Genomic DNA, 10809 nt, shown 5'->3' on the forward strand with positions numbered 1-10809 from the left:
CGTTATGGCTATGCTCATGTGAATGGCTGATAAATATTATGAGCATTACATGTGAACCGTAGTGTAGCTAACTTCGGTTTTTGGACTTGCCTAATCCTTTACTCTCCTTGGTATTCAGGTCGTACAGACCTTCTGTGTAAGCATATAATATCCTCAAATATCTTCACAAACCCAAACTATCTTCCAAAAAGGGTGGGACACAGTGAAAGAATATGTATCAAATTAAGTTCTCTCTATTTCAGTTGATGTCTTACTGTATTGTTAGACAAGAAAATTGATCGGATATGAATCCACCATTACCGATGCATTGAAATACCCTGTCTGTGCTGGTCACTGCAACACAATTACTAAGTTATGCTTAGGCCTAACCATTTCTGAACACTTCTGACCTAGTGTAAACTGAACATACCATACGACTGTTGAACCAACTGTTACTAGTGTTCTTAGCATTAACACTGATTGTTGCTACATACGTAAGTTCTGATCTGCTGAAATCGTGGATATTCTGTAGTCTTTGCAATACAGAGTGAGAACTATCCCCTACTAGGCTACTACTAGTCCTAAAGAGATTAAGACAATGTTTTTGATAGGCCTCTGTAGGCTAGGCTCTTTATATGATACATTTGTTTAAATTGCGAGCAGAAATGGACTATGCATATGATTCAACCGTCACGGTACTAACGTAAAACTGTAATAGGACTAGGGCCTATGAAACAATTACCTTTACATAGCCTAAGTATGGAATTCCAGATATGACATGTAAAATCCAGAAATATTTGTATGCTTCTCTATTTGTTGCTCTCATTTTTCACTTATCCCTGAGATTTTAGTTTTATCAGGCTATTGCAATATGTTACAGCCTGACAGGAAGTGTAGGTTCAAATGATAATAAGTGTCAGCTCAGGTCAAAACCAACAAAAGTTGGACATCAACATATAAAAAAAATCTTTTTTTCTTTCAGAGCCAAGATGGTTCAACGTATGACATATAGGAGGCGCCACCCCTACAAAACCAGGTCCAACAAAGTCAGGATGTAAGTTACCATCTTGGAATGTCAATATCTGAAACAAATTAAATTGATATTTAATTTTTGGGTGCATCTTACATTGGATGTAATTCCTTTAATCATGGTATAAACATTGTACAATACAGTTGCAACAAGAATTATAACTGAAGAAAATTGTGCCCTTTGATGAACTCTATTGTGAAAATCAAATGGCCTTTTGGCTGTGATTGAGTTTCACATTGTGTTTGACTGATAACTGTTAGTAGTGTCTACCTACCCAGTACATTTCAACTTTAAATGCTTCAGGGAAAACTTGAAGGATATGTGACTTCATCATATATTTCTTGTGGTATGTGAACATTCAGCCATTAATGCATCTGTGCAGATAGCTTAGAAGTGTACTTAATTATTGCATTCCAGTTGTAAGTGAAAATTTGCTTTCATCTCCATAAGGCACAGAAGAAATTTCTTGATTTTTTGTAGTGCAACTTTGTTAGTTACGCTAATCAAGTGACTTACTACAGGATTTTAGTATCAGATGTTTTCAAAACAAACACAGAAATTCTGCTTTAATAAAATAAAATATTACATGTGTCAGACCTGTTACATTACAGTAGCTGACATTATTCCTCAGATGAAAGGCTTAGTAGAAATCAAAAGTATTTACATCCAGGAAGTATTAAAAAGCTTTTGTATTTATGAACAAATAACAAATTGACAGAAACTTAAGAATATTACCTCAAATTAGGAGTATTTTTTTTTTGAGGGGGGGGGGGGATTTGGAGTAAAATTTGGAATAGTGTAGTAGTACTTCCCTGATACCTTACATCTTTATCATGCCTGTTCTAAACTCATTTCACCTTTTTATCTCTCCCCCAACAGAGTAAGAACACCAGGTGAGTGATTGCAAATTCTATCTTCAGCTCCTATAAATTGTGATTGTCTCCCCAACATTTCTTTTTCTTGAATAAAATCTAGTTTTATAGAAGAGAAATTACCTTAAATATTAGGAGGATAAAGTGGAAAATTAACAGTGATGCTCCATTAACTTAAAGCTCTGAAAAGGCATTTAAGTTGCCAACCTGGGTATGTTTTTTCTTGTTATTTTTCTGAAGGGGTTAAACAACATTTTAACTTAAATAGATAAGATGTGGTTCATAGCATCAAACAACAATGTGAAAAAATGCCACTTTTATTAATAATGTAAATATTTGGTTCATTTCCTCTTGAAATAATGTAATGTAGTACACATCATTTGCATGAATGCTAGATATTCAGGTATAAGGTCATCTTTAGGTTTCCTGCCTGACTTTGAAATTATGAAAATGTTTTGCTATTTATATTCCAGGTGGTCGTCTTGTGTACCATTATCTGAAGAAACGGGTTTCTCCTCCAAAATGTGGTGATACTGGAGTCAGGCTGAGGGGTGTAAGTTGCATCTTATTCACACTTTAAACTTATTTAATTATAGCTAATTAGTAATATTTAAGTAAGTTTAGAAAGCATGTGCTTCCTTTCAGTTTTGATAAATTGTAGCCTACAGATGTTGATTTTATTATTAGTGTTGCTCATACGAAAGCAGAAAATAATAGTGAATTTTTAGGAAAGTTGTAATGGAATTTATTGCCTGGAACAAATCCAAAAAGTTAGTGCAAAATGCTGTGTTAAAATGTGATTATCTGAAGATATCATGGTTTTCTAACATATGATGGGTGAATGCATAATACAGAAATTTAAGCTAGTTTGAAAATGTGAATTGAGCGGTAAATTTTGGGGTAAAATATTAAATGTTGATAATCATAGATAAATTTACACACATCAGGGTCCCTAAATCACGTAAGTTCTTCCTACTCTTTTCCATAGGTTCAGGATGAAGATTTTGTCAGTTTGTTATGAGAACTACCTATGTTATTCCTCAGGTTAAAGTTTAATACATTCCTTGTGATTATTTTATCAGGTCATTGCAGCTAGGCCTAAAAAGCTGATGAGGATCCCGAGATACAAGAAGAAAGTTACCAGGGCCTACGGAGGTTGTCTATCAGCTAGTGCTGTTCGCAAGAGGTAAGTTCATGGCAACATGGTGATTTCATTATAGACACAGACAAGCCTATTACTTATGTTATTGTCATTACTGGTAGGCAGTTTGTCATGTTTTGAAGTAAATTTTTGCACTTAAATACATTGCAGAATGTGAAAGATAGTTGAGCATTCTTTTGCTGTCAATTGTTTCCAGTTTTAATCACTTTGGTAATGTCTCTATTGCTATCATTCACATAAGGACGTGGCGCTGTCCTCATAGAAGATTCTGGGTTGTGGGGCTAAAAGTTTCCTAACTGCTGTTCTAACAACCCGGCCCAGCCCCCCTCAATATGAAAAAAGATGCAATATTCAAATGTACTAGCTTTGCTAGAGTTGTTCTAATGAAATAAATAAGATTTTGATATTTTATTAAGATTTTCCAAAAGGTCAAGGAACATTCACAAGGAAGTTGTTTCCTCTTTTACTTTACAGGATTGTACGAGCCTTTCTTATTGAAGAACAGAAGATTGTACACAGAGTCCTGAAAGCACAGCAAGCTGGCAAGAAGAAGTAGACAAATGAGTGTTTGAACTGTAACTGATAGGAATGGAAATAAAGATTTCGAAAAGATAACTCCTTCATGTTTCTTTGGTTTCTTTCTTCATGTGTCATGGTTACAGGTCATCAATATAGCCACCTAGAGAAAAAATAAAAATGGTCAAATTTACTTAAGCATTCTGCCACAGACTTTTAGTAATCACAAAAGCATTTCATGGTCTACATTGAGCTTTCTGAGCAAATGTATGACGGGTTAGCTTTCAGGAATTTTCTTAAAAAAATTGAATTTTAGGAGTGATAAATTATTAATACTGATTATCTCAAAATCAAAAGTTAAAATAAAAACTGTCAATATAAGAACCTGATTGTACGGTGACAAAGGTTTTGCTTTCAAGTTAAAATTAAGCTACAAATTTAAGGCTCCTTTTCACTTCACCTTTATCATTTTAAAGCCACATCTTTGCCATAAACATGATCTGATTGATTCCTAACCTAAAACCTGTTACCAGATAACTGCAAAAGAAAAGCTTGGATGGACTTTGTATTTGTTAGGTAGGTTTGTAGTAGTGGAAGCACCTTGCTGATAACTTGATTTCTGTATTAGTTAACACTTAACTATCTTGCTATCAGTGTAGCTGTTGAATGTTGTCATACAAAGTTTGGCAATGAATCATTGGCTTGCTGGTATTAACATCAATGACATCGGGGTGATCAGGTGTCTATCAGTTCTATTTCCTGTCACGAAATAATCCTCGTTTTGAATTATTTGGGGGCACCTTCAAAAGTTTCTCAAAAGAGTGTTAACTTATGTGGAAGACCTAAGTAAACTTCATACCTGTATATGAGATCTCCACTCACCACCATATTAACTTATCTACAGTGTGTTTGGGGTGGGGGGGGGGGACAGGATGGATATGTACCTTATTTGCTGCATTCTGTGCTATTGGCAGCTGTTACCACATTTGACGATAAGGAGATATGAGCATGGGAAACTACCACTTCCCCAATTGGCATTTATTTCAGCTCATGTTTTGAATGAGTATTGAAGTTTTGTAAAATGTTTACAAATTTATCTTTAAAACTGATGGGTTACCATTGCCACCTGTACAGGAGACCATACCTGGATCAAATAACATCACTCGATTTTAAAGCTGGAAGGGGGTGAGGGTTGTGGCAAGTTTTAGAGGGGTGGGGGCATGAACCTCTATTAAAGGTTGTCCTGCAAGTAGTCCAATTCTTCCCTGAATGAATGGTAAAGAAACTCCAACCTGAATGAATTTTCCTTGACTGACAAGCCCCCCCCCCCCGCCCACAGTGGCTTCAGTATCAAAACTAATACTATTTTACTTTGAAAATATGAAAAGGTAGATGGAAAGTAGAAGTTTTCAGATCCTAGTGGCAGTATGACATCACAGATTACAAAATTACAACTCCCAGAAACAAATCTTAAACTAGGATATCTACCAAATAGAACAATATTTTCCTTAGCTGTTAGAGGGAGTGGTTTTTACTTTACAAAGATGATCTCTGACAAAATAAGCTAAACATGGTTTAGTTTGTGTCACCTATTTAGTTCTTTCAAATTAGAAAAAGTTTAATCAAAACACATCTAAACTGAGCTTCCCTTTGGCAAAACTGATTTATCTGTTGTAAATGGATTTTTTGGGGGGACAGTGTTAAGCCAGTTTTTTAATAATTAATATTGAGGATTTTAAAGCACAGACACATCCACAGTCACAGGTCCCCACTTATACACCTGGGGGAAGAGAGGCAATGGAGATTAAGTGCCTTGCCCAAGGACACAACATAATAATCTGGCCAGAACTCAAACACTTAGTCCACTGCCTTGACCACAACTCTCACTATTTTCTTTCAAGCGATTTAAGTTTCTTACAGGTGTTTCACAACAGATGCACTAACTATAGATAGATATACACTACCTGTACCTGGGTCACAAAAAGAAAGAAAAAACAAAGATATTCTCTTTTCATTTCTCAAATATATATTGCATTCAAATATAAACACTCAACTTGAACAACAAAGCTTTCTTGAAAACTGACCATAGCAACACATTTTTGTTTCTTTTCCTGATTTCAAATATTAAATATCCAGTCTTTCAAATCTGTGGCATTTCTGCTAATAACTGCACAACAATAAAACTTGAATGCAACAATTCTGAGGAATCCATATGTCATTTAATCTCTTGGATAAACATTAAACTATTCTTGGGGTTAGATCACCGAGCATTCCAATCAGCTTTCTCCTTCATCTCTCTTTCTACTTCCTCCAGATAGGGCTTCAGGTACCTCACATCCTGCAAAACCATAAAAAAATTGTTTTTTAAAAAAAAATTGCAGATCAGCAGGGACAACTTTATCTGGTATTTGCATAGCAAAATGTGATTGGCAAATGTTAAGCAAGTTGGTAAAATTGCTAATCAAATGAAATGACCCTCTACTATTTATAAACTACAACTTTCACTTGGAATTTCTTTAATTTATGCTAACCAAAATGATATAAAATTGCTATGCCAAAGTGAAATATTACTTCCGGATAAGTCTATGAAAAATTGAAGATGGTTCAGTATACACAATTGCTCATTAGGGATATTGGCAGAAGAGTTGATTGTTCTGATAAGCTAATATTAATTGGTCTGCATTTACTGGATGCAACCAAAAGTACACAAAGGATGTGACTTTTACCTTGTACTAAACTGCAATTAATTTATCATGTTTTGACAGATAAAACTTCCTACCAAGGATAATAGTACACAAGCTGTTTCATTACACACTGTTAGTTCTTTGTTTGAAATTACATTCCAAAAATATAATAACCACAATAACAGTAAACATAATTATAGTTATAAACATAGTTGTAAGCATCATACTAAACAAACATAATAATAAACATAATAATGCTAATAGATGGAAAACAAATGTTACCACCTCAGAATCATGCACTGGCCTGTTACAAATTCTGTGTTTACTGACACAGTGACTAGTATTCCATACCTAGATTAAAGTTTTGAACAAATTGGCCATATGCCTGATTATATTGTCTTGTTTTACTGATAGATTAGTGTTTGGATGGTCGTTTATAAACGATATATTAAACAAATATTTTGCATTGCTATGTAATATTATGATAACAATTCTGGCTGATGTCCATCTAATGAAAAAGGAACCCACAGAAATAATTTATCCACAGAGGCAAAATGGGTAAGGTGCTATACAATTGCAAATATGTTTAGGAGCTTTTGTAAACAGGAATTATAGCATTTTATTAAAGACGAATTTCAGAGCATTCAAGACTGGTAAAAAATGAATTAAACGCTAAATTTGTTATCCCCTAAATTCACAACCAGTTATTATTTATTCACAAGGAAAATTCAGGTGCTACTGCTTGAGTCCTGATGCAACATCATTTTACCTTCTTGATACCACTGTAAGCAAACAAGGCAACAACCTCTCTCTCTCCCTTTCTCTCTCTCTATTACCCGAAAAGGAAACAAACGAGAAAAAAAATCACTACCACTTACCTCTTCAAATTTTGTCCATTGTTCTGAAGGGAGAATCCTGTGTTTGAGAGACAAGTCCAGAGCCCTTTTGATTCTGAATGCCCTCTGGTTGTAAGTATCGGCAGGTAACCTTCTGACAGCTTCGATCACTTCTGGTGTCTGACGGAGAGTATCATCTGCCATAAGACCTGTTCAGACACGAGTCAGATTCGGAAATTTGGTAAAACAATCACCAATCTGTACTTGCAATGTTGATGAGAGGGTTTATGAACCATTGTTGCAAGAATCAGTCCTTTGAAGTGGCAGGGCTTATACATTTAATACAAAAACACTATGCACTATTGTACCAAAATTTAATATTGTAGTTTAAATTGTCACAGAACCTACAGAATCTTGAGTGATAACCAGCCAAGAGGATCAGGACTATCCTGTAAAAAGAAACTCATTCAATAGATGCAATGAAATTGAGTCAATTCTCAACATTCTCTTGCACAAATGCTTTCAATATATTTAATTTATCACAGGTAATTAGCAAAATGCAAATTTTAGTTTGTTTTTGAATTACAACTTTCACTAACATTAGACAAGTTAATGAACTAACTTATTATATAGGATTTTACAATGGAAGCCAATCAACAAAACTTATCAACAACAGAACTGCTTTAATGATATGACGTCCATTCTTCTGACTTACCAAATTGATTAAATCCTGCTTGGTTATAATATACCTTCTGCATCCATCGCATCAAGCGGCCAGCTGAAAATAAAAAGTTTGGATAATCTTACTTAACTAAACACTGTATGATGATGGTTTGATGACAATCCAAATCATTTTCAATCTTTATTCCTCTGAGCAAAATCCATTGCATTCTGGTTATACGGCACATACACCAGGGTTTTATCTAAAGGCTACATAACTCTGTTATTGACTTGAACTGGCATGTAGGTTCTGGTGCTTGTTCATGGCCTAAATTTCATTCACCAACTTAAGCAACATTTCCTCACAAAATGTGGTAATGATATCTTCAAGGACAATTATCCTGGCATGGTCTGAATTGTTCTGATGCCAGTAGATTCTGTGATGAAGCCAATATAATAGTCAGTGCATAACATAGGCAAATCAATAGAAGACAAGAAGATCAAATTTACAATTTAATGGAAATGCACATTTAGCAATGGAGATAGCCTACTGTTAGGTCAATTCTTGAAGTCACCATTTACATGAACAATACTATACCAATTCCCATAAATGCATTCAATGTTACCCACAACTTTTCTTTGTGACGTTAATACTGCCTTTTGCAATAGGCTAATAACCTGAATATACCCTAGGTCTATTTGTAAACAGATATAGGTTTCAACCCCAAGATATTATAACATGGGTTGGATAGGCCTAGGATAAGACAAACATATTCTCTTAAATATAAACTTTGTCTTATGTTAATGGTAGCTGTGCCTGTAAGCTACCAAAATGAGTTATGTCACTGAGTAGCCTGGAAGCCCCGTCTCTAATCCTGGAGCCTATATTGATCTACGTTAGGACGGTAACATTAGGCTACACGCCTATGCCATACGTATTACATGACTAAAGTGTACCGGTAGCCTCGGCCTAGCCTACAAATGCAGATTACAAGTCATGTGAGATTCAACAACAAAAATGAAGCAAAAAAGGGTCCTTAATCAACATAAATGTACAAGAAAGATTAAATCACAAACTGAGCAAAACTTGACTCACTGCTTTTGACAGCCATTCTTTTATTTTCAACCCTTTGGGTCCTGAGTTTTCACCTGAAAAGTCAGTCGAGAACGAAGATTTCTGTGACCAGAGTGAGGCATTGATTTCAGCCAATTTTTTGGGCCTTAGTTTGCTTGCCTTTTCGTGGAACGCGAGGAAAGAAAAACCACTAGAAAGAGGGAATCATGAAAGAAATCGATTGGTCCAGGACGACAAAAACCGAGTAACACGCAGACCTGTCAACCTGTTTGACCCCAAAATAGGGAGAATAACATTTCTCAGGGCCAAAAAATAGGGAGAACAAGGGGAAAATAGGGAGGTTGGAAATTTTCAACTGAAATGATATAAATACTCCTAAATAAGCATGGGCAGCGATCATGGGGGGGGGGGGGGGCGGGGCCGTGGGATGTGTCCCCCCAATATATTAGGTGGGGGAATATAGTATCTAATAGCCCCCAATATTTGGTGGCATAGGTTTTTTGTGTGGCTATAAATTGAAAATAATGCGTGAGATTATTTATCCAAATCATATTTGGCGGTGGCTAAAACTTCATCCAACAAATGCTGCATGCGGTTAATGACACTTTGTTGTCGTTTCGGTGACCTGTGACTGTATAGCAAGTTGTCACTCATGATTATTATCATCTCTGTACATCTCTTGTGTAAGAGTGCAAGTACGTACAATCATATATATGATCCACATCGATATGGGTTCACTTGGTTTCCATTTGGCCTGTTTCCTACCAGATTTCTAACCGCAGGTGTGTAGCCAAGAGGGGGGGGGGGGGGGAGGAGCATTTTTGATATATTTTTTATGATATCGCTAGTCATGGGCGCAGATCCTGGTGGGGACAGCGGGACGCGTCCCCACCAGCTTTTTCAGAGGTGGGACAAGCCTATACCAGTTCCCCACCAATTTGTCTTGACCAAGCGCTGCATTTCAAATTCCCGTCTTGAACTTTGGCGCTGTTTGATCCAGTATTATGCAAATGATATGCTATAAAGGACGAGAATTATTACTATTGAGTATTGACACTGTTATGCGTCACTTCTCCGCTGAAGTATTAACACATTCAATCATGTGAAGCATAATCTATACACGAGACTGGTAAATTGTGGTCAGCAAAACGGACTGAATGCGAACAAAACAATCGTTAACAACTCACACTGTGTGTTGGCAGTTTGAACTAGCTTCACGTCCTGCGATGTTTCCACTTTCAGTTGAATTACCTGAAGTGTTGGTCAATTTCGGGAAATATTTTGAGAAGATAAAAGTTTGGAAGGAATTATTTGGAGGTTTCTAATTATATGTCTCTGAAGTAAGAATAAAGTGGGCCTTACAAGCTGCTACACTATAGTACACTTTTCATCGTACTGTGAGATGTATGAGCTTTCTAAGATGAATATACGAGCATGCAGGAGCAGCATTCATATAAGTCGATGTAACTTAATTATCACTAGTTCTCATTTTATTATATTTATCCACAGTTGTTAAATAAAGTACGGAAATTGCATTTGCGGCAGTCTATAATTGTTTTCTGGGAGAGGACCCCAGACCCATCGTATACAAAAGTCTACTTGAATTATTTGTCCCCAGATAAATTTTTCTGCAGACGCCCATGTATTTTCCCAAACTAAATTTCTAAGCTATGAGATCTAAAACTTAGGAGGTTTGGGAGCATCATTGGGTCTGGGAAGTGTTATTTCCGGCGATCTGGGAGGTCCCAACAAAATTCTTGTACTCGACGAAAGGAGGTCTATAATGTGTAGTGAGTATATAAGTTACTCATAATGAATATAAAAAGAAAGCATGGATGTATTAGTAGAATATTAAAGTCAAATAAAGTATGAAATTTGAAAAGTATTGATGAAAATGTGATTTAATGAATATAAGATAGAAAGCATGAATGGATTAACATCATACTAAAACTAAAATAAAGTAAGAAATGTGAGAATAGAAGAAAAAAAAAGTTG

The 10809-nt window shown here is 35.7% G+C and overlaps 2 protein-coding genes across 3 annotated transcripts in view; one reads left to right on the forward strand and one right to left on the reverse strand.

Annotated features, from left to right (window-relative positions):
• Positions 1–3658, forward strand: part of LOC139968756 (uncharacterized) — a 223241-nt gene extending 219583 nt beyond the window's left edge. The window contains exons 1-6 of one of the 2 annotated variants that reach the window (XM_071973111.1): positions 65–136; positions 962–1033; positions 1889–1902; positions 2355–2434; positions 2964–3067; positions 3518–3658. In XM_071973111.1, coding sequence (XP_071829212.1) covers positions 969–1033; positions 1889–1902; positions 2355–2434; positions 2964–3067; positions 3518–3599 — 345 coding nt within the window. In that variant the 5' untranslated portion in view covers positions 65–136; positions 962–968 and the 3' untranslated portion in view covers positions 3600–3658. Of the gene's footprint in view, positions 1–64; positions 137–961; positions 1034–1888; positions 1903–2354; positions 2435–2963; positions 3068–3517 lie in introns of those variants that run through there. The other variant, XM_071973112.1, reaches the window with a different exon arrangement.
• Positions 3659–5562: 1904 nt separating this feature from the next.
• LOC139968757 (cytochrome b-c1 complex subunit 7-like) lies at positions 5563–8978 on the reverse strand. Its single transcript, XM_071973114.1, has 4 exons — positions 8836–8978; positions 7795–7857; positions 7122–7288; positions 5563–5897 (listed from the first exon to the last, which is right to left on the reverse strand). The coding sequence occupies exons 1-4, from the start codon at positions 8849–8851 to the stop codon at positions 5820–5822; spliced, it is 324 nt and encodes a 107-aa protein (XP_071829215.1). The 5' UTR covers positions 8852–8978; the 3' UTR covers positions 5563–5819.
• Between the last annotated feature and the right edge of the window lie 1831 nt (positions 8979–10809).

Source organism: Apostichopus japonicus, chromosome 6 (assembly GCF_037975245.1).
Source record: "Apostichopus japonicus isolate 1M-3 chromosome 6, ASM3797524v1, whole genome shotgun sequence".
Classification (NCBI taxonomy): domain Eukaryota; kingdom Metazoa; phylum Echinodermata; class Holothuroidea; order Aspidochirotida; family Stichopodidae; genus Apostichopus; species Apostichopus japonicus.